Source organism: Poecilia reticulata, chromosome 7 (genome assembly GCF_904066995.2).
Source record: "Poecilia reticulata chromosome 7, P_reticulata-male-v2, whole genome shotgun sequence".
Lineage (NCBI taxonomy): Eukaryota > Metazoa > Chordata > Actinopteri > Cyprinodontiformes > Poeciliidae > Poecilia > Poecilia reticulata.
This window is the reverse complement of record NC_088836.1, coordinates 23,659,729-23,684,035: the sequence shown is the minus strand read 5'-3', so window position 1 is coordinate 23,684,035 and position 24,307 is coordinate 23,659,729. Positions and strand designations below refer to the sequence as shown.

General features: G+C 37.1%; 1 protein-coding gene across 1 annotated transcript in view; it reads right to left on the bottom strand.

Annotated features, from left to right (window-relative positions):
* Positions 1–7,071: 7,071 nt before the first annotated feature.
* The window catches only part of LOC103467621 (rho-related GTP-binding protein Rho6), a 45,818-nt gene continuing 28,582 nt past the window's right edge, over positions 7,072–24,307 (bottom strand). Inside the window, exons 2-6 of the mRNA XM_008414176.3 lie at positions 19,212–19,357; positions 18,689–18,776; positions 13,847–13,956; positions 13,619–13,753; positions 7,072–12,930 (exon numbers count right to left, since the gene is read on the bottom strand). Of these exons, the coding sequence (XP_008412398.2) occupies positions 12,685–12,930; positions 13,619–13,753; positions 13,847–13,956; positions 18,689–18,776; positions 19,212–19,357 (725 nt within the window). The 3' untranslated portion in view covers positions 7,072–12,684. The remainder of the gene's footprint in view (positions 12,931–13,618; positions 13,754–13,846; positions 13,957–18,688; positions 18,777–19,211; positions 19,358–24,307) is intronic.

The following is a 24,307-nucleotide window of genomic DNA, read 5'->3' as shown; positions in this document are numbered from 1 at the left end:
ACAAATGGAAATTTCTCACGGTTTTTACGTACTTATTCAAGAGGTTGATAATGGCGTTATTTCTGGATGGACAGAAAAAAGTGTTCAATAATTTTTACTCTAATTAATTGACAGGAAAACTAAATTGTGACATTTAACAAGTACGTCAAAGATTCAGAATAAAACATAATTTTCTGTCAACATTGCCTGGATTCCTAGAGTTTGACAAAAAGAAACACAACACAATACTATATTGTAATGCAGGCCAGCAGCCATGATGATGAAATATCCCTGTCTGCTCTGTACACACAAGCACCATCCTTTGCAGCAGATTAAAATTCAAGAACTGCTGTCTTCCCAGGAATCAGTTTTTTTTCTTCTTCTTGTAATTTAAAGCAGCGTCTTCTCTCTCTCTCTCTGTGTGTGTGTGTGTGTGTGTGTGTGTGTGTGTGTGTGTGTGTGTGTGTGTGTGTGTGTGTGTGTGTGTGTGTGTGTGTGTGTGTGTGTGTGTGTGTACAAGCTACAGCATGTAGATAAAAGACATGTTAGATGCTGCTGTGTTTGAGTCAGGATTGGCTCGTTCACTTATTCATATTCTGGACCTTCCTTTCCTTCCATCCTCAGATCAAAGGAGATTTATGGAGCCCTTCTGAAGGTGAACAGTTTCAGTAGAGACGATCAAAACTAATGGTGAAAAAAACAATTGTTAAACGTACATAAAAAATGAAAAGCTCCTGAAGTTGAAAACAACAGACTGGTGAGACTGAAAAAAGTTACAGATTATTAGTTAACTGGATTTTATCCCACGTTGTTGCTAAAAGACAACAAGGATAAAAGGCTGACTGTCTACTGCACATAATATGTTCAATAAATTTTACGCAACAAGTTTATTTTATACAGTTTGTGTACTTGTAAACATGTGGAATATAAGCCCAGCAGCTGCTTCTTGAGCATGCAAAAAGTGTTACATACATGTTGCACACAACATGTGTTTTACATGCAACGAGACAAGTTACCTGTGGGATCCTTGTCTTATTGCATGATCAAATCTGGTCCAAGTTTCAGCTGGTATACAGATGCTGCAAACTTAAGTTAAAAACTACTTTGAGAGAAGTCAGTAATGGAAAAGGTGCTCAACAAAAACACATTTTTAATGTGAGTAGGCTGATCTCAGTGTTTGAGGAGATCTGGATACAGTCAAAGCTTTCACATCTCAGTATTATTATTGTTTCTTCTTCTGTTTTCTTAGGAAGCAATCAAACTCTGACGTTGCAGCAGGGCAAGTTTTATAAAAGATATGTTGGCAAACAGTGAGTTACCATTGGGAGATTTTGTTGCCCCTGGAAATCCTCAAAAATCACTTTGGAATAACTTAAATATGCATAACTATTGACACTAATTCCAAGCACAAAATGCATAATCATTGCATGAGAAAACATAACAGTTTTAAAGGTGCAACAAGAGCATTATTTCAAATTACAAGTAATTCACACTATTGAGCTTTTTATGTAAAAAAAAAAAATCTAACTAGCTGCACATTTGTCAAACTTCAAGACAAAAACAATACAAGACTGGGTGATCTGAGGAGAAAACAAAAAATGAAAACTGCGACATATATTAAAAAAATATATTAATAAAATTTTAACTTATTCAATAAGTTAAAATATGAATTCAAATTAGGCTTGTTGGTCAGATTAAAATTACATTGTCAGAAAAAGTCTTTAAGCAGGTATTAAACATACTTTCTTTATCAAGATCACACACCTTTATTAAAAATGTTTTTTATTGGTGTTAAATCTCTTGTTTTTAATACCTGTAAGCAGGAAATAGTTACATAAATAAAAGCTGAAAACATCCGTCTGTATGTGATTAACACTTGGAGTTGCTGAAATAAATGAACTTTTCAGTTATGTTTGTCTTTATTTATTTGTTGAGTGCTCAAGTCCTGTATACTCAGCAGTTCATCTAATGAGTCTCTTCTGTTGTCATTTTGTGAGTTGGAAGCTGAAAACTGTGTCGCTTTGAATTATTTCTTTATTCTGCAGTGAGAAAGATCAACTTAAAATTCAGGACAGCTTGGTCTTCTAAAAAAAAGCACATTTTTTAATGTTTTGCTATAAATTACAGAGTGTTTCATCTTGCCCGGAGGTTGAACTGTTTCATCTAACATTGGATATTACGTCACTCTGATCACTAACACTGATTACAGTGAGGTTTGTGTAAGTAAGGAAACAATATCCAGGGTTGCTTAAAAATAATTCAGCTCTTTTGGAGTCAACCAGTGTAGCTGTAGCAGGTTTGAATAACATGCACAGTTAAAGTTCGGCCCCCAGTAACAGGCTTTAGCTGGATTCAGATCATTGGCTAACGCAGACATGATGGGGTTTAGCTGTTCCCCAGCTGTACAGCCTTTATCTAAAGCATAACCCTTAGATCCTAACTAAAGTCGACCCCGTATACCAACGTACCTCAGCTGCCCCCAGCACTGGGACCCCCTACCCCCCTCTTCCTACTTCTGGATGCCAGGCATAGTTGCCTAATTAAGCTGCGGTGGAGCGTTCACTCTTGACATGCCCTCAGGGCGTGCCAAGCAGGGCACATGTGCAGGATGAGGGAAGGGGTGGAGGTTAGATCTGTAGAAGGTGAGCAGAGCCATAAAATATGGGGTTCTGGCAGAAAGGTTGAAAGGGGAGGCGGAGGGGGTTGGAGGGCAGAGGAGACCCACGAAGGGAATTTATTCCACTCTGGCAGGGACAAGATGGGGGCGGGGGGTCCATCACCATCCTCTTCTTAGCATGTATGAATCTGGCTCACCTTGCTACGATTAAAACTAAGAACATTTGCAGAGCACATGAAATAAACTGCTTGGCATGCTCCACAATCATACGTCAAATCACATTCACACATGGATGCCTCTAGCTGCAAATACGGACTTCATAAAAACACACATGAACTGATAATTAGACCGTGCTGAGCTAAATTGACCCAGTGACACATATTACCCTCACACTCATTGACTTCTGGCACGTTTTTGCATCGCAGGATGATGTTAATAGAGCATAATTTAGTTAGTATTAACACGAGTCCTCAGGCTGCAGGACTGAAGACGGCAAACCAGCAGTCTGTCAGCTGTCTGATGCTCTCACATCGGGGCAACTTAAAAAAAAAATCATAAATATGTGAATGGACTTATGAAGCAAAACTTCAGCTTCAATAAGTCCTGTGAAATCGGAGCGGGTCAGCTCTGATTCTTATCATTTCTCTGGCAGTTATGGGGCAGTCAGTCTGGCCTTCTTTTTTTATTCGTCTGGCCTTTTTTGATGAAAGATGGGAGAAACAAACTATGACATGATTTGACTTTGACAGCTTGTATTTTGAGAAGATATGTTGGCTGACCTTTTTGGAAAACATTTTGCTATTTTATTTCATTTCCCAGAACAGGAAGATTGATCGCACTCTCATATCTCTCATGGAAAACGTGAAGTGTCTTACAAAACGTATCCGTTCCCTTTGAAATATTTCACATTCAGCCAGGTTACAACCGCAAATAAATAAACACTCTAATTATTGACTTCTGATTGAAATCAGCTGCTGAATTTTTTCTACAAGTTTACAGCACATTTTTTAAATTTCTTTAAAATGTTAAAGTAAACGATAATAATGTCATTTTGACAGCAGTTTTAGCTAAAATAAAGATAATAATAATGAAAGTTTTCCCTCCCAAAGACTAATACACTTTAAGTTTGTACAGAAATTGGAAGATGTTTTAAATATCCAAAATAAAATACAGAAACCAAAAACAATAAATACAAAGGAACACACAACTGAAATCATAAATTAAGTAGTTTATAATGTCTCTGGAAACAAACTTGCTCTTCAAAAAACATTAAGAATCAGAATGGAAATCATTGAGATTATTTAAATTTATCAGATTAATTTCAACAGGTGTAACGCCAAGATAAGCAATTTAACAACACATTTTTAACAAAAAACAAGCTTCTATTTATCTTTTGCATATAATACCTTGATTATCAGCAATAAAACGAGATGAAGAATCGAAATAAAGAAACATGGAAAGACACGATGGAGTCGCTGTTCCTTTGACTGGGCCGCAGATAGTTAAAGACGACACTAATTTTCTCTCCTCCTCGCCTGGCTGAGATGTTGACATGCGCTCCTATTTCGCACACAGAGACAGGAGTTACAACACTGTCAGAGCAGCTGTGACAGAGCCTGCTGCACGAAGGAATGCTACCCATATGTCAGGCTGCAGATCGCTCGTCACCAGCAGCCAGGCGGCAAGGCTTTTTCAAGCCCTCCACCCCCTCATCATCTTCTTTCTGCTGCTTCTGCTGCAGTGTGAGGCACGTCTGAGGGCTTGATTGCGGGAATGTGTGACCCTGCTTCTTGTGTGTGTGTGCGCGCGTGTGTGTGTGTTATCTGCACCATCCCGTCTGATGGATTAAGAGATTACGTGCCAGTGAAAAATGCCACAAAGCAACCTTCTTGTCTAAATTTCACAGAGGGTTTCAGATGGCAGAAGTCTTTTTTTTTTCACCCATGCCTCTTTTTATGAATGTCAGCACTTCCACCTTCTCTGTTGGAGGTTAAAATGTTAGCTGCGAGGAGGGGACACACGTGAGGTCCACAAAGATCAATCGGGAACAATCCTGGTCGTTGGTTCATGTCAAACATGTCAGAGTAATTCTGGTTTTCTTTGTTCTGTTCAGGCCAAATTTCAGGCCTGAGCTTATCGTCAAAACCTACTGTAGATGTCAAATTCAACATTTTGTTTTAAAAAAATGAACCTCTAAGAGATACACATCATTTCATATTATCTTTACCAAAGAAGTTGAGTCATAGATATCATACTGACCTGTTTGCATCATTTTAAACTGATTCATAATCTTTGTCCAACAAGTTGCCCATGTTGGAAAACATTAGCAACTAAACATGTCCAACATGTTCAGTTTTGTTCCCCAAAACTAAAGTGTGACTCAGAATGAGGTTGAAAAAACTTAAACTTTTGTCTCCTCAGCTCAAGATTGAGATCAAATCTAAAACTTGCAGAAAATGTTTATTCTGATGACTAGGTTACAAGTCATAATTTTAAAGTTTGTGTTTGTTTTGCATTTGTATATGCTAATATCATGTCACTCATCTGTTCTCCATTCAGTTATAACCTTTCCTAAACATACAGTTGAAACAAGATGATTGCGTACAATGTAGTTTCCCTCACAGCCTGATGTCAAATCAGACTAAACTTTTCCTGTTTTAGGTCACTTACACAATTTTTTTCTGTTTGTTTAATGATCCGTATAAAGATCAAAAACATTTCTCCACCATTTTATCAACAATAGAAGAGGGTTTCATGTTTTTGGAACAACAAAGTATATTAAGAAGTTGTTAAAGTGTTTTTATTGCTTAGCCATAGTAGCATGCAGATCACATCTGCATATTTAAATTTGTAAAAGCTCACCTTTATGCTTTTTGGCTGAGCTGCTTTTAAAGATTAATTCAACCTGTTTTACACAAGCTAAGAAACTCAGATACTGATTCGTTTACAGTACATGTGTTGTGACATTTTTTCCAAGAATATTTTAGCACCACAGTATTAAGAAAAAGACAGAAAGTAGACGCTTTTGTGAAAGGACAGTGACAGGACTGGAACCACATGGATGTGCCAAACTGCATAATCACGTCCTGGAGCGACAGGTTTGTCATAAGGCTATCTGATTTGATGAGACATGTAAAGTTCTTGATAAATGATTCGGGGAAGCATAAACAGCAGGTAGAGATAGGACACAGGAGTACAGAAACAACTCCACTTATCCAAAAGACGATCAAGCAGCCGTTCTGCTTTAGCAGTATAAAATCAGCCTTGCAGCAGCAAATATGAAATTTATCCGAGGTTGCTGATTCCCACAATTGGCCTGTCTGCTGTTGTGTAAAGGTAGCAGATAAGCTGTATCCTGTGTGATAGCTCAGGAATGGCAAACATTCAGGCCACTTCATTTATATGGTTTCATCGGAGAGCCGACAGAGACAAGCTGATAATGGCAAAGATCTGGCAAGTCCTGTGGAAGACAAACACTATGACGGAGAAAATGATGGATGGCTGAGAGGAGAGAGAGAGGAAGAGGCAACAGAAACATAATATCAAGGGAATTCTTTACCTGAAGGGAAAGTTTTATAATATTTTGTATAAAACGATGAAAGTTTTACTGCGACACTCCAGACAGTAAAGTTTTTCCATCCCTTCTTTTTCCAAAGCATAAATGAAACTACGATTTTCTTTCATAAATACCTGTCTTTTATGTTTTCATTACAATTTTTCCATTTTTTTATTCAGTCTTATCTACCTCAGATGCAACACAGCAATTAAAGGCTTAATTATTAAAGGTTTATTCTGAAAACAGACATGCATTACACAGCATTAAAGTCATACAACAGGATTTGTGCATAAACAAAACAACTTGGATTCAGCTGCTGTTTAGTGAATATGTATCTTTCATTTTTTTTTCTATAGACATTATGTAAAATGTCTTGTAAAAATATTCACACCACTCAACTGTTTTCACAAAAGATCATGTTAAAACCATGAACTTGAAAGGATTTTTATTAGAGTTTCATGTATGTATGGTTTGGTTAATTGTCCTCCTAAAAGGAAACTTCTACTGCAGTCTCAATTTTTTTTAATAGCCATTTAGCAAGTTTTCTTCTTTCTATTGCATTTTACTCTGTCCATCTTCCTTTGCCCTTGATTAGAAAATGAAGATATATTATCAGTCATGCTGAAGTCAAAACAGACAATGTGCCACCAAGCTATCAGCTACTCACTCCAAAAGAGCCTTGAGTTACAATAAATCCCCAAAATAGCTTTTTGCTCTATTTTGATAGTTTCTGATAAGTTTCTAACCGACTATGAACTTACAGAAGAGTTAATGTCTCAACTCATCATGCATGTTGAATATATGTAGGATTTCTACACTTCTTATTTTTGTCTTTTTGATATATTTTTAATTGAGATTGGTGGTTTTAACTCAGAACATAAACATTCTAACATAAAAACTGACTTGATTTCATAATATGTCCATCAAATTTTTATCTTTTATTGATTTATCACAGAAGTAACACTTGTAAACAAAATTCAGGCATATTTACTTAAATGAAACTTTTAAAGACAGTATAACAAGAACAAATACAGGATCTTGGCAATAATTTAAGCCATGAGAGGCAACTTCATACAAGCATGTTGTTTTGCTTCATAACATTCCTCTGTGGGAGTAAACACCTCTATGAAGATTATGTACAAAACAAATGTGGGGGGGGAGAGGGGGGGGAGCAAGAGAAGCCATGAAACAGTGTAATTATAATTAACTAGTTTGGGAAAGTTGGGATGCTCCAGAAAGCACAGAGAGGTTAAAGAAGCACTGCAGCACAGCTTGAAGATTCACATTTAAAAACTTGGTGTTGCCTCCAGTCTACAGCAGATATCTGCTACTAATACGGGAGGCCTTTCACTGCAAAAACACAACACTTTGCCAGGTATTTCTGGACTAATTTCTTTTGCAAATATCTAAGTACACTTGAAATAATACAAAACTAACTCCTAGGGAACTTTTCAGCAAGATATAAGAGGTTGTTTTAAGTCAAAAATGCCTTAATATTGATGAAAACGTTACAGTTCCACTGGCAGATCATTTCACTTATAACAAGACATTTTCCCATGTCATAAGTATTTTGTATTGATCTAAAAATAAAAAAGACAAGAGAACAAATGCATGCATAACCAAGAAAAAATTATTTGTTTACTACTGTTTTTCTGTTTGAAGAGTAGTAGTAATAATTACCAAAAACTCACAATTAAAACCATGTCATAATAGTCATGTCCCTGTTCAATATGCAGTCAACAATAAATTATATTATATCGACAAAATGGTTACAAACTAACTCTAATGAGACAAGAAAATGTATGCATAACAGTAGCAATGACAATTGTAAATAATAACCTGACATACAGCCAAGGTTCTCTGTATGACGTGAGTAACACAGTCTGCGCTCACATTGCAGCCCGAAGTGACCCAATTCCGATTTTTCGTCATATCGAATTTTTTTCCCGGTGTGAACGGGCAAACGACCTGAAAGTGTCCCGCATGCGCAGTAGAGGGTGCAATAACGTCAGCGTTCTCAGTGTTTCGCCAACCACCATAAAAAGAAGTGCTCAGCGTTTGCGGAAGTAAACATGGATGCTAACGGTGGGGCATAGCTTACATATTTTAAATTGTTTTCCGACCGGAACCAGCATATTAACAACTTAATCCTCATTGTAGTCCATCATGATTGTTGATTTTCTTTCTGCTTGCGCGTATCAGGACGCAGAACAGTGACGTTTGTCGAGTATCAGTGACGTTCAAGTGGGATGGACGTCAGGTCACATTTGTATCGGATACCCAAGCATTCGAAAAGAATCCGACCTGTGTTGTTCACACTGTCATGAAAAGATCAGATACAACTCACAGTACATTAAAAAAAGAAAGAAAGAAATCGGAATCGGAATTGGAATTGGGTCACTTCAGGCTGCAGTGTGAACGCAGCCACAGCTTTGGATTTATTTTTAAACTGGTTGGTGCTTAGACATTTTATCTTCATTGGCAGAAAATTTTACCTCCCAATGAAACTAGTACTTATTCATCAAAATTGACTCAAAACAAGGTCCGATATCTTGATGAAAAGTTACTCGTAAGTTAGTTTTGTCTTATTTCAAGTGGACTAAGATATTTACACTAGAAACTGGACCAACATTACTTGGTAAGATTTTGTGTTTTTGCAGTGTTCCAACCAGAAAACCCATGTTGAAGACACAGCTTCCCTCCCTGATATGTCCCGCCGTCACCTTCGCTGAGGCTTCAGTCTAATGCTACAAAGAAAAGGTGAAGCGCGCTTCTCTCGGAGACATCACCCCTCCTCTCCGTTGGAGATATAGGCATGGCCCTTGCTCACACTGTTGCTAGGCAACGCATTAAATTTCGCCGCTGTGCACATTGCTGCGCTTCCCGGTGCAGACCTACAAATCATCAAGCCCTCCATTAGCCAAGCTGTCAACAGCTTAATGCCAGGAGACTCCAGTGAACACAACGTCAGAGAAAAAAACAATAAGCAAAACATCCAGCAGAAAAAAAAAAAAAAAAAAGTATAAAATCTTCTGCTTTCCGTAATGATTGGAGAGAAAGAAAATACAGACAGCACCAGTCTGTTCCAGGGATTCAACTCGTGTTTTGTTCTCAAGGGATTTACTCTATTGCAAATTAGTCCTGTTAGTTTAAATACACCGAGTTTATATGAGTTTGTGTTAATTGCCTTAATTGGGCATTGAGGTGACAAAGTTTGTATTTTTGCATAACAGAAGTGAGTTTAGTGCAGATATATGAAAATCTTTTGTTTCGTTTTTAAAATTTGAGGAAAGTCAGTTAATCTCTGGATGTTAGCAACCAGAAAGGAGAATTTTATTTTCACAAATTGAAAGAGTTTAAGGTATCAGGCAAGTTCCTCTTCACAGAAGCATGCAGCACAAACTCCAAAACCTAAATGACAATGGTAGAAAAAAAAAGTGATAACCCATGATTTTTGAAGTGGGATTCTGTAGAAGGTTATGAATAATTTATATTTCTCCTGCAGTTCTTTCACCACCGTTGCTCCTGGAGACTATGGAAAACAGCTAATCAGAGTAGCACTTCCAACTTTTATTATCTTAAAAATCTCACAATAACAAAAATGTCATTGTGGTTTATGCAATGCTGTTATTCATCTTTAAATTCTTGTGATATTTGTTTGAATGTTTGGACACAAAACCTATGTTTATTTAAACAGGTAGAAAATGGAGGTTGTTTCACTATCACACTAAAAAGTGTTTTTTGGGCTGAAATTCATCTTATGGACTTATTTACATTAATTTAACTTAATTCTTTTCCTTTGCTATGCCAACTTACTTTTTTGTGTTCATTTAACTCAAAACTTACACTAAATAGTTGAACTGACTTAATTGAATTGCTTCCATAGGTAACAAGCAATTCAATTAAGTGTATCCAACTTAATTTATTAAGTTTAACCAATTCAATATATTCTAATCATCCAACTCAATTTGTTAATTTCATTTAACAAATGTATTAAGTATGTTTAAGATAACAGATTTAAGTCACTCTTACTCAAATCCTTTATTTTCTTCTAATAAACATTTAAAATATCTTTGTCTTAATTCTACAGAAAGTCAAATCAAACTTTTAAGTAGTTCCAAACTAAATATTTTGAAAAACTCTTTTTACAGTGTCCTCTAAATATACTCTAATTTAAAAGTTACAAATCTTTTCCTTAAATGACCTTTTTGCTTTGACTTTACTTGAAATAATTAAGTTCAATGCCATATTTGTATCCCACGTCTGACCATGACTCAAGCTGACCAGGGACAGATTCCCTGGTGTGCGACTGTGGCTCTGTGGGTAGAGTGGGTGGTCGTTTTGTGATCGGAAGGTTCTAGGTTCAATTCCAGCTTCCTCCTGCCACATATTGATATGGATATTGGTGTGTGAATGTGAATCTAATGTTAAGTGCTTTGAGTAGTTGAAGTGACTGGAAAAGTGTTGTGTAAGTTCAGGCCATTTACACTTTTTTTTTAAGTAAACTAAATGATTTGAGTAAGACTGACTTAAATCTGTTATCTTAAACATACTTAATAAATTTGTTTAAAAAATTAACAAATTGAGTTGGATGATTAGAATATATTGAATTGGTTAAACTTAATAAATTAAGTTGGATAAACTTAATTGAATTGCTTGTTACCCATAGAAGCAATTCATTTAAGTTGGTTAAACTTTTTCTTTTTTTTATGCATAGTATTTATTACTTTTTTATCATTTATTATGAGTGGAAAAATGTTCTCAGTATATCTTTTACAGGGAAGCTAATTGATGGCACGCCGACTCCATTGTCTATTTCCAGTGTAAATAACCATAGCTCATCTATTAATAACCATCAATGCAAAATTGACAGTAGCTTAAAAGTTTATAAAATGGTATCTGCACAAACCAATGAAACATTTTTTAGAGGAGAGTTTTTAGGACTGTGGAAGCCTGCGCTGTGCTTAGTTATGCTTGGACTAGCAGTTAGCTTTAGCGTCTGTTACCAACTAATCTAAATTCATACAAATTATGATGTGAGAGTCATCAGATCTAAAGATGAAAAATCTTGTAATGACCAATGTTTTTAGCCAGGTCCCTAATAACAACACTTTTTGGTGTTAAGTTGTTACAGAGGGGGAAAAACTGTTTCCATGTCTTCAGTTCGTTCAGGCTATGAATGAGAGCAAGATTTTCAGTAGATAACAGTAAGGCTGACGACTATCATGGCTCATGCTGAATTTTCAAATGCTAGCAGGGTTCCAGAAATCACAAGTCTTAATTTTGTAAAAGAACCTGCTTCAAAAATTCTGAACTTTCCCTTTAAGAACAAGAAGGTCTTGGATGAGGATGACACTGTGTTGTTGTGTTTACTTTCAGCTCTTTGCTACAAGATCCTACATTCTGTGGAGTATGAAAGGCAAAAAACATGCAAAAAAAAAAAAGATTTATCAAGTTTAGTTTTATTTTGGGGTGCTAACTGATTATTCACTGGTGTGAAGTCTTCTGGCCAGGTTTCAGGACAGCAAGCTGTAATGAGTAGATATTTGTAGAACCAAGCTGAACAATTGTTCCCCTTATTGTCCATGAGGAAGAGTATTTCTGAAACATAGATAATCCATAGACTTATTTTGGAGTACACAAAAAAAATCCTCTTTTCTTTGTCTCTTCTGTAAAAAAAAAGACTAAAAAACTAAACAAAATTAAAATTGAACCCATTAAAGAGTCTGGAAATATCATTCCTTCATGTGACAGCACTACAATAAATACCAATGGTTTCTGAACTCGTGTGGTGATGGTGCATGGCAGAGAACCTCCTGAAGACAGGTGGAAAGTATTTAACAAAATGCATCCACCCTTTTTGACCTTGCGGCTCGTGGTAGTGCTGAGTCACATTGCACTTCTTCACGGACTCACTTTGTCCTCCCACTGCCTTCTGCAAATGAGCGCACCGCTTGCCAAATCCCTCCCTTTTTGTCATCTTTTTTGTTCTGCTGTCAACTTTAATTTCAAAATATATATTACGGCGAGGGCTCTGGTGGGGGTTATAATTTCTTAAGATCTCCTCAGCGAGGTTTCTGCAGATGCAGCTTCATTCTCAGATTTTACGTTCTCATCAGTCAGCCCATGCTGACCTTTAAAAGACATCCAGACAGAGAGATGGATGGGATACGGCACTGCTATCAGAGCTTTAAATGGATTTCATCACTTTAATGGAGAGGATACAATGCTTCCTTCATGGACGAGCTAAGGTACGGAGCATTGATAAGCTGATTCACAACAACCTTTATGTGGCTGCAACATGTTACTCTCCATTTGTACAGGATCATGAAACTCCACTTCAAATAGTTTCTCTCTGTGGAAACTGTGGCAGCCAGGAGTTAGAGGAGGATGATGCAAAAGAGTAAAAAGTTTTGTGAAAATCTCGACGATTGCTCTCTTTCCCTTGCACACCCTGAACCCCACCTGAACCAGGTGGAATGCTGTTCTCTTGTCCTCTCTTCCCATACTCAGAGCACGCTCCTCGCTGTGTTCACATGATGGAGCAACTTTTGGACTTGTCCTTGCTAAAGGTGGAGGAGAGGAGATCCGTCTTGTTGGGAAGGTGTAGCAGTCTTTTGGAGAGGCGTCGGACCGGGCTGGGTTTGTTGGGAGGCTGCAGTTTATTCATGCAGGCCAGAGCTGCGGTACGGAAAACACTGTGGATGCTCTTTTCCGAAGTAAAAGCCGAGCACTCCAGATAAGCTTCAGCTCCGAGCTGCTTGGCCAAAGATGAACCCTACAAAATGAAGAGGATTGTATTTTTTAATAAAGTGTTGGTGGTTACCATGGCAACCAGTAGCTGACAGCTCATCCCCCTTTTTCCTGTTGACTTCTGTAACTTTGTGTTTTCTCTACAAGTATTACATTTAACATGTTAAATGTAACTTTTCCATGTTTCGTATTATGGTTTTAACTGTTATCATAATTAATGTTGTGCATTTTAGCTACTCTTGTTAGAATAAATGTAGTGTGTCTGTATGTCTATGATAATAATTTTGATTTATTGTTGACAGGATAAATCCCAATTAATGATGTTTATATTAAACTGTCCTTATTACTGGATTTGTTAGTTTTACTACTTTCTCCACTGTTTGGTCAATGAAAACATCAACAAATGTCAATAAATTGGAAAGTATAATGAAACTAAGTGAAGATTTTAAGTTTAATTAATTTTATGTGTCACATTTATTGATATTACTGGTGTCCTAAAGATGCATATTACAAAAAAGAGTATTTTTCAAGAGTAGAAGTTGTGCTAGAGTTACCTAAAAAAGACGTAATAAATTTTCTCTTCGTCACTTTTATTACTATCACAATAAAGCAACAAAATATCGTATTAAAACTTTAAGTCCATATTGCCCACCTTTAATTGGGAAAGTGATATAAGTACATTAAGAAGGAAAAGGGAAAAAACAAAAGCTCACCTGTTCATGGGAGACTGGAGCCTGTTTCTGATTGGACAGCTCCATGCGTGTGCACACATCCGTTCGCAGGTCTGTCTTGCAGCCTATGAGCAGGATTCGAGTGTTGGGACAGAAGTCCTGAATCTCTGCTTTCCACTGCAAATAAAACAAGGTTTATTATTATTAACTATCATTACTGTAGATAGTAAAGCAAATATGCCACCCAGCAGGAATCTCAGCTGCTCATACCTTCTTCAGAGCACCATCTACTGTGTCCGGCCGGCTAATGTCAAAGCATAGCAACACTGCGTCTGAGTCGCTGTAGCAGAGGGGCCTGACGTTGTCGTAATACGGAGAGCCTAAAGGGGCAGTGAGGAGTCAGATCAAACCTTTATACAGCTGAATAGGAGGTTTCACATGGTAACAACATAAAATCATAAATATGATGGGGCTGGATGATATTTGCGTTTCATATCAGTTGATATGAATGAATTAGGTTTATTGTTTTAAATATCTGAAATACTGCCAAACTGGTGGTGTGACATTTTCTGTTTTAACCACAGTTTTCACTCCATGTTGTTTTTTTTATTTTTAAGCAGTTATGAGGCAAAACCTGAAACTGCTGCAGTGCAAGTTACTCAACAAGTTGTTGCTAGGTAACCACAAGTTACTCAACAAGTTGTTGCTAGGTAACCACAAGTTACTCAACAAGATATTGCTAAGTAACCAGAGAGTCAGTGAGTTAGTTGTTGCCACCAACCTTGCTTATCTGGCCATGAAAGGCTGAGTGGGTAAAGTCTTTTCTCTGCCTACATCTCCCAGAATGCTGTGCGGTTCTGTATTGGAGTTCAGTAAAATTTTGAAACATTTATCAGATGTATTATCTATTAATATTGACCACATGTTTATCAGTATTGTTGTTGATTTATTGTCCTTCCCTTACTTATCACCACCACTTCCTTTGTGTCTACACAAGAGAAAATCTAACGCTACTAAAAGGAAAGCAAATTAATGAGAGTGTCTGCACATATCCTTTGTCTGCTTTAAACCAGCATTCTATAAGTGATTTAAATTCATATTTTAAATTTTAAATAAGCCCCACAATACATTGCTCCTTGCAAACTGGAAGAAAACCTGCAAGAGTATGCTAAGGTTGCAAACCTAAACATACAGCCAGAGCTACGTTAGAGTGGTTTGCATCAAAGTCCATTTAAGTCCAAGACCAAAGTCCAATTGAAAATCTGCATTAAGACTTCAAAATCCGTCTTATCTGCCAGAGCTTGTGCTTTCTTGCAAAGAGTGAGCAAAACATTACGTTTCAAGATGCGCAGCCTTGTAGAGACACAGCCTAAAGGACTTTGGCTTTGTTGCAAAATATAGATGTACAAAATATAGATTCAGGTGCAGTTGGCTGAATAGAACATAAAAATGCCACAAATTTGAAATTTTGTTTGTTTCAGTGAAAATATTTCAATTTAAATTTCCTCCCAGTTTACAATCATCAGTGTTGATATAAAATGTCAATTACGGAACATCCATTACTTATGAGGATTTAATGTGACATTTTGTGAAAAAGATCTATGGCTATGAATATTTTTCCAAGGACCAGCACTTCACACCTAGAAATTAAATATTTAACTGCAGTGGTGCATAACACGTCAAAATGTTTCCTCAGATAATTAACTGAAAACAAGACCAATCACTTAAAACTGAATATCATATTAGTTGTGTACGCTGGCCTTTTTAAAGGCCTTGGGATTCCCCCTCAGGTATTGTAAAACATAAGAACGAAGGAAACAGATTCTGCTTGCATTTCTATAAACAGAACAAGTTCCAGAGCTAAAAACAAATTGGCAGGATGTCCGCGCTCTATTGTCTTCCCTCTGCCACCTAATCACTACCTACACAACCACAGCAAGCTTCAATTTCCTTGTCCTGTCCTCGGGGGCCAAATGTGCACAAGGAGCAAATATAAGAAATGTAATTAGGACAGGAATAGATGCTTCTGCTAGCAAGAGCAACCAACCAACAATCAGGGCGTCCTGGTGAAATGTAATGTTTTACACCCAAGGTTTTATTTAGCCGGTCTTTACTGCTGACTTAACTTTGCAAAGTAGGATGCGTTACACAAGTTGCATCTATCAATATACTTTTGTGTTCTGTTTATGAAAAGCTAAATCCATGTCCCATATAACCATCCGAGGTGATGTAAGACTTGAGAAAGAGGAGGCAGACAGATCTAAAGAGGACACAACTTGCTCCTACTACCGCCTCCCACACTTTAGCACCTCCACCTCGCCTGAACACACAAATAACGCTCACTCACACAAAGACGCACAATGCTTTCAGCTGAGCAACAGAAGCCGATCTGTTCAAACTGTCTGGTTTACTGTGAAAGACAAAAAAAGTGAATGGCGCGCCTTCGCTCATCCCTGTGTCTTGGGAAAAGATGCAAAATGAGACAAATAGCTATATAAGAAAAAGCTTGAGGTTCACATAAAGTTTGTCCTATTTCTGAGTAAGAATTGTTATTTAGTATTGATATATGGGTTGCTGGCCCATAGGTGATCAATACAAAGATCTGACGAGCAAATATAGATATTAGCCAATTCCAATTTCTCCTTAAATGGCAAAATGGCCAGCATTTTATGCCGTATCAAGTCAGAGGACTCCAAAGCGGCTTACTCTGCTTTTAGTCATTCATACACACATTCACACACGGATGGTGGCGAGGTGGATGAAGTGTCTTACAGAGGAAACAACAACTGAGATGGACGGACTGGGCTTTGAGCTGGCACCCCACTGGGTGCAGGACAAATTTCTATTCAAGAATTTAAGCATTTTTTTCTCTCTCTCTCTGTTGCGATTATAAAACAAGACAGTGAATTTGTTTTTGAGCTAAAAGAAACATTTATTAATTTAACAGTGAAAGCTTTATTTTTTTGCTAAAAACAATACTCAATATTTAGAAAAGACTTTACCCAAAACAATATGGCATACACGTAAAGACAACGTGGATATTTATGCACAGTGCAGTGAAGGTGTGTTTATATTTATTTATACAAACGGAAATCGGTCTTATGCAACATTTCCTCCAGAATGGGTGACTGTCAAGAAAGTTTTTCCGTCGTGGGAGACAAATGTACAAACCCAAATTATCTCAGCTGCTTTGGGTTACATAAGCGTGGAGGTCAAGCACATATTTTCTCTCAGTATCCCTCGCTTGTGCCTTCTGTTCACAACAACAACACACACACACAAGAACCACGATTGGCTTCACTCTTGCAGACTTCCACCCCCCGTATGGACGAGGCATCCCCCCCTCTCCCCTGTGAAACAACCACTCCGAAGGCCAACTGGCACCACTCGACTTCCTCTGAACACCAAGCCTCAGGCTGCAGCCAGCACTGTTACAAAAGAGCTCCGCTGGTGCACTTGGTGGCTTTTCTTATCGATTTAATTTACATAATGACTTCTGTGTGCTTAGATGACTCGGCGACTGCATGCAGTTTATCTTTTCACACTTTGAATCAGAAACCTAAAAGCAGTTCTGGCCGATTGTATTATCAATGAATCTACAGGTTAGCTTCACAATTAAACTTTTTTTTTTTAGGTTTTTACAATCCAAGAACCAAGAACACATGTAGTCATTTAATATCTGCTGAGGGATTTTTTTTCTTTTTCTTTAGATTAACCTCAGACAAGAGATTGTTACCACATAGTTAAGTCTTTGTGTAAACACAACAGATTGGATTTTTTTTTTTTGACCAGGATAACCACTTCTTTCAATGTTGAGGTTAGAAAAATTTGCTTTCACCAACTCAGATGGAACAAAATAACTACAAAGTTGGTGCACGACTGCTGTACTCACAATGAGAATTTAAAAATCTTATTATATCTGCTGTAGAAATATACTAAATATACGGAAGAGGATTAGGGCCACTGGAAAAAAAAATAAAACAGTTCTGAGATTAAAGTCAGAATTCTAAGAAAAAAGTCAGAATTCTGACTTTAATCTCAGAATTCTAAGATTAAAGTCAGAACTGTTTTATTTTTTCCCAGTGGCCCTAATCCTCTTCCGTATAAATAGGCTAATGAAGATTTGGATGTTTTTTCCTAAGGAGAGGAAAACCACATTGAAGGTTAACGAACAGAGGTAGTGCTTTTGAATCCAAAATGACAGAATTGATTTAGTGATGTAAGCATCAAAACATTGGTTCCTAATCTTTATCTGACTTTAATTAAACTCAAAAAGCGCTTTAAAGTGTATGACAATACATATAAAGTCAATAGACTTAAAATTGTATGTTCTTTTGTTTTGATGCATTAAATGAACAGGGGAAAAAAATCATATTTTTCAGCATTCAACCTGCAGATCAGAGCTGATAAAGATTTAGTTTTATTATTTTGTTTCATAAATGTTAAAAGAAATATCAGGGATACTGCAAAATGGAACTAACTTGATGCCTGAAACATCTGGCATTGACTGTTGTATCTCTACTCTACTTTTAAGCAAAAAAAGGATAAATAAACATTTTGTTTCCTATAATTTAATATGATTGTACAGTTTTAGTTCCTTGACGATTTATTGATTTATCCGAGAAATGTGTAATATTATGGCTTTTCTGTCAGGAGTGATTAACCCAAAGATTTCATGTAAGCAGCGAAACAATTAGATAATTTAAATTACAAACATTACGGACTCTAAATTGTCTGCTTTCTGCTATCAAGCAGGCAAGATTCCTCAGAAGATTTCCCACTGAATAAAAAGCTGCTTAACTGCATCCAAACAGGACAGACAAACAGGCAGCGAGATAGTGAAGCCTGCGTAAGCAGCACAGATAGCACTGCAAGCAAAACAAAAGAATGAGACCTTGCTTTATTTACAGTCATAATCGTTACCCGGCTCCTGGCCGGCAGAGCTTTCTGGGAGAGTAAACATGTTGCAGATATAAACCCATCAATACGGCTCTGAGACCAGCCCTGACCAGACTGGGGAGGATTTTAAACAAAGATGGAGAACACAGGAAATCACATCCGGTTTCAGGAAATTTAGCAAAGGAAAATAGCTTCAGGGCTTGTGAATCTCACCTGATGTGTCCCACAGACTGAGCTCAACACGCTGGTCTTCAAGCTCCAGACAAGCCGTGTAGTTCTCAAACACAGTGGGGACGTAAGTCTGGATGAGGAGGAACGGAGAACGGGATTAGGAAACATTCTCATCACATATTCACAGTGCTGCAGGTTTCCATTTTAGATTAACTCTAAAGGAATTGGTGGATTTTGTAATAAACTAATCCTTGCTGCTAAATTCTTACCATTATAATTTGATGCGGTTTAGTTATTATATGAAAATCTATATTTCAAAAATTAAAGAATTTTGTTCTAACTAAACTACCTTTCTCCTAGTATGAGCTTGACATCATACTAAAGTAATCTCCATATTCAAATAATCCAAGGATTAATCAGAAGGAATCAATAATGTTAGAATATTCAAATTGAATTTAAAAGCGTATAATTACATACTGACAGTTTTTCTACATCTTAAGGACGTAAAAACAGAAAAGCTTTTTAATATATCCCAGTGATTTAGATGAGCGCAGCAGTATCTTACCTCTGGATAGCAGTCCTTCACCAACACTTGCAGCATCGCTGTTTTACCGCATTGAACGTCTCCAACCAGGACCAGCTTACACCTCGCCACAAACGGCTGCGGGAGTCTTCTCTCCTTCATTGTTATGACTGCAGCCCAGAATAAAACTGGAGGAGAAAAGAGTGGGGATAGTGTGGTAAAGTGTGGAGTGTTTCTGAAGCTGAGCAGCAGCAGCAGCAGTTTAGTTTCAGTCAGTGAAGAAGCCGGAGACGCAGCGGGACTTTATGTTGTCGCGCCAGCCAATGAGAGCGGCGCAATGCGTTGTGCACGAGGACCGCGCACGAGAAGATGCCCACCTTATCACTAGCAGCCGCAGGGAAACACTCAGCTCATTGGTCGCTACAAATACGTAGCAAATTAACAACTTTTATTTAAAAATATGAGAGAAATCGAAGCCATTTAGATTAAAAACTCAAATTTTACCGTCTACAACAGGGATGTCAAAGTCAAATACACAGAGGGCCAAAAAAACAAATTTGCTACAAGCCGAGGGCCGGACTGGTTTAATGTTTATTAAAACATATTGAAATGATTGTACATAGCCTATTGAACCAAGACCTAACACAGTGTATATTATTTAACGATTAAATGAATAAAGCAATATTTTGTTATGGCTCTGTCAGTAACTTCAAGGGAAAACATTTTTCAAGAGGCAAACGGCAACAAATTTAATTGTTTTTAAAAACAAAATATGTTTCTTAATATCAAGATAAATGCATAAATCAAAGTGCATGCATTATAAACTGAAAATGCATTACTGTGCTGCTCTATGATCCTACCGATCACTGCTTTCAAATAGTAAAGTAAAAAAATAAATCAAATCAGTTGTATTCTTTCTCATGGCTCTTATCTGCAATTTTACCTGAATCCATTCAACTGAAAAATAAATACAAAAAAATAAAATAAAATACAAAAATATATGGCACACAGACAAAACAATACTTCATTCAAAGAAAAATCACGTCTTGTAGAAACAAATGTAAAAATTTAACTGAAACTTATAAACTGAAAATACGTTACTGCTCTGTGATGCTCACTTGTCTGAGGCTGAGCCTGATACTTGGAGGTGTCTCATCTTTTGTACAAGTTCATCAATGTTCGGGGTGAGGCTCTGAGCTGATGAATAATGAAGCCGTTTGGGCGCGCTGTAGTCACTTCGCGGGCTACCGTTGCATTATGGGAAATGTAGTGTTTGCAGGCAAAACACGAGCGGGCGGCTCTGGCTTGCGGGCCGGTTCTCATAGTAATTAAATATCATTCAGGGGGCCATAGATAATTGATTTGCGGGCCGGATGTGGCCCGCGGGCCTTGACTTTGACATATGTGGTCTACAACATCTATGTCATTTGAACAGTTTTTGTCTTGATCTACAACACGTGTCAAACCTAAGGCCCGGGGGCCATGTACCCTCCGCCACAACTTTTTATAAGTCCTTCTAGATCTGTGGGATTCCATTTGTGGCAAAAATATCTGCCAAAAAATAGAACCTCATAAGGGGTCTGAAACCAAACCTAGAGCCTTTTTTCGCCCTCAGTCTGACTAAATAAAACTGCTTTGGAGACACAAAATATGAGATAACCTTTTGTGAGGTCAGGAAATTTATCTGGCCAATCAAACACAGTAACATCAAGGCTACTGATTCAGCTTTTAGTGCCTTTAGCTGTGTGAACAGACGCCACATCCTGCTGGAAAATAAAATCAACATCTCCATAAAGTTTGTTTGCAGAAGGAAATATTTCATGATTCCTTCTGCAAAACTTTCTGATAGATGGTTGCATTGACACGACATGGCAACCCAAATATTCAAAGTTTATTTCCATCTAAGAAAAGAGGAACAGTGCAGATATTTGTCTTCTCTAGTTTGTAGTGGCTCTTGATGTCCAGCCTCACTCCTCACTGTTTGACAATCCTCTCACAGCTGAGATTTTTCTATACTTACCACACTTCTTCCTTCCACTTAACCTTATATAAATGTTCTCTCTGAACAACCAGCTTCTTTAGCAATGACATTTTGAGGCTTACTCTCCTTGTGGAGGGTGTCAGTGACTATCTTCTATCAAGTAGTGATCTAAACAATGACTTTTTGGCTGTCATCATCTGTAATCTATAGTCATCTTAAATACTTCACCTAATGTCACTTTCTGAATTTAACTTTTTTTTTAGTTCTACTTTTAACTTGTCACTAATGCTGTAGATTGCATCCGTAGATAAGATAACACAGACAAGTGGGAAAAAGCAGAGGAAAGCAGGTGGTGTTAATTCAGCGTTTTGCATTCATCCACCCACTTTGCCGTGCTGAGTCGACAGTTCTGCCTGAAATCAGACAAATCCCAAATATCATTAAAAAGTGTGTCTGAGAAGAGGAAAACAGACAGAAAATCCTTCACATCTAATGGATCTCAAAGTGAATTCATTTACATATTTCAAGTCAGACGAGCCTGCAGAGAGCTCTTGCATTATGTAAATCAGAACATGATGAAAGAAAATGCACAAGTGCAATCATGAAGTGGAAATATGCTGCTAATATATAGCTCCTGTTTAAATCCTCTTAACTGCGGCCGTCCACCACTGAAACAAAGAGAAAACACACCAGACACCATCCGCTTTTACATGTTAACAGGTGAAAGATGGCAGCAACAGCACTGTCCCAGTTGGGTAAAACTAATTACATATACTTGAGTAACTTCTTTGACAAAATGCACTTTTAGGAGTATTGTACCAGAGTAATTTCATTACTTGAGTAAAACTTCTGGATGAAAAACAAAGAAAGACATAAAAACAAGGTAGTTTTTGTTAAAGTTTCATAAGTTTTATATTGAAATGAACCGATTTGGGAAAATTGTATTTTTTCTGATTTTCTTCTCTTTTTTTTTACTTATATGAATTCTAGACAAAATTTCCACTTAACTTTATATTTTGTTCCTTCTGATGGTATAATTTTTAAATATTAGAAGATTGATAATTTGATTCGTTACTCAATACTTGTGAAGCCTTTTCACCAAATATGTTTTTAGTCATTTCTTGGACGGCTATCTTTTACCTTTACTTGCAAATAAATATGTTGAAGTATTGCTAAATAGAACCTTTCTCTTACTAATTTATTTTTATTTATTTGTCACAAACATTTAAGGGAAGTGAACAAATTATAAGATAATCTGAGAAAATACAACTTTTTGTTTTCAAGTCATGATTATGTTAAAAGTAAAAAAGGTTTCCAATTCAATCTGACACCATGCGAGAAAGTAATTCCCTAATAGATGTACTGGCCTGTTGTGCCATCATGGGTGACAACAGCTTCCACCGAGTGGGTTTTTTTTATTCCTCCAGTGTTTGTTATAATGTTCAATAACACTTTTAAATCATTGCACACACATTTTGGGCCCTTCTTCTTTGTAGCCTTGCTTTGGTTCAGCCACAGTGGTGGGTTTCTATAAGGCTTTCCTAACCTCTTCAAGGTAATACCACAGCTTTCCCTTTAGATTTAAGTCTGGAGTTTGACTAGGCCACTCCAAAACCTTAATTGCCCAATTGCATCTGTCAAGTGTGTTTAAGTTTAAAGTCATAAACTGAGGGGAAATGCTCATTCTCACATCTATTCTCCTTCACAAACCACAAGGTTTTGGCTCCATCCATTCTGGAGAGTTGTCTGGTTCTTGGCGCAGCAAAGAAGACCCACATTATCACTTTGCCACCACCATGTTTCACTGTGTTAATGCTCTTACTTTGAAATCCTGTGTAATTTTTACACCATATGTATCAGGATAAAAATGTCTCGTTCTTCTCGTCCGTCAACAGAATATTCTTCAGGTTATTTTTAAGATGTTTTTGGCAAATTTGAGATGGACCTTTATATTATGTTTTAATATCTTTTAGCATGTTTTATGTTGTCAGACAGGTTGTGTTCAAATTATTTCTCGGTTCTTCAGGTCAGTCAGTAATTAGTCCTGGATGTGGCTTGTAAAACTGAACTCAGCTTTGGCTTCCAAAAGCTGGGATTAATCACAGATATTTATGATTTAGCAAGCAGAGGCAATCATTCTTATACATGGAGACAGTTTGAATTGCTTTTTTCCCTTTAGGAGTTAAAATCCTCATTTAGAAACTGTTTTTGAGACAATAAAGGAAATGGAGAAAAAACATTTAACAAAGCACTGTACATTAGAAGGTAAAAATGAAACAGTGTTTTGTTGTGCAGAAACAATTGACACCAATACATTTCCCCTTAAACACTCTCACCTTGTAATTACATGCACTCAAGTTTTCACTGAATGATTAAAATAGCATCCAGTTCACAGTAGCCACCAGTAATGCTGCCTTACTCAATTTGTTTTTTGTTTTCACTTGCAACTGTCATAGTCAAAGTAAATCCTCACAAAAAGAGGATAAAACAGAATAAATAAAATCACAGAGGTTCATATTTAATGTGCAACAGCACAAAGAAAAGGTGTGGTTGTTAAATATTACAGCTACAATAACCAGCAAGTGCTCTCACCTCTGCAAAGCTCTCAGCCTTTACACTGAAGAGCATCGCTTCGGTTTAGAAAATACAAACAGTGGAAAAGACATAACAATGTGAAGCTATGAGCTGTCAGGGCAAAAAATGGGGGAAGGGTGGTGCCATGTTCTGCCATAATAAAAAAATAATTCAAATCAGTGATTGTCTCAAATTTAAACTACAAACACTTTCAGCAGATTCTTGGATTTCTCAAGTTCTGTGTTTCTGCATCTCCACATTCTTTTGAACAACACAAAAAACACATATATATGCAGCAGATTGGTGCATTAGTTCTAGCAGGACAGAAACATGTTAACATTCAATGTGGTTCAGTGTAGCAACATTTAAAATATTGCTATAAAGCTTCACTGCCATCTGAAGGTGTAGAGCACAAAGTGCAGAAAAGGAGATAAATAATCTGGTGTTGACAGCCAACATCTCTGCCAAAAAATGCATTTTCCTCTTTAAATATGGCAAATAAACAAGCTTTACAACAGTATGAGATTTGTTTCCAAAAGAAACATTCAACAAAAACAAATGCCCCTACTTCTTGTGCTGCATA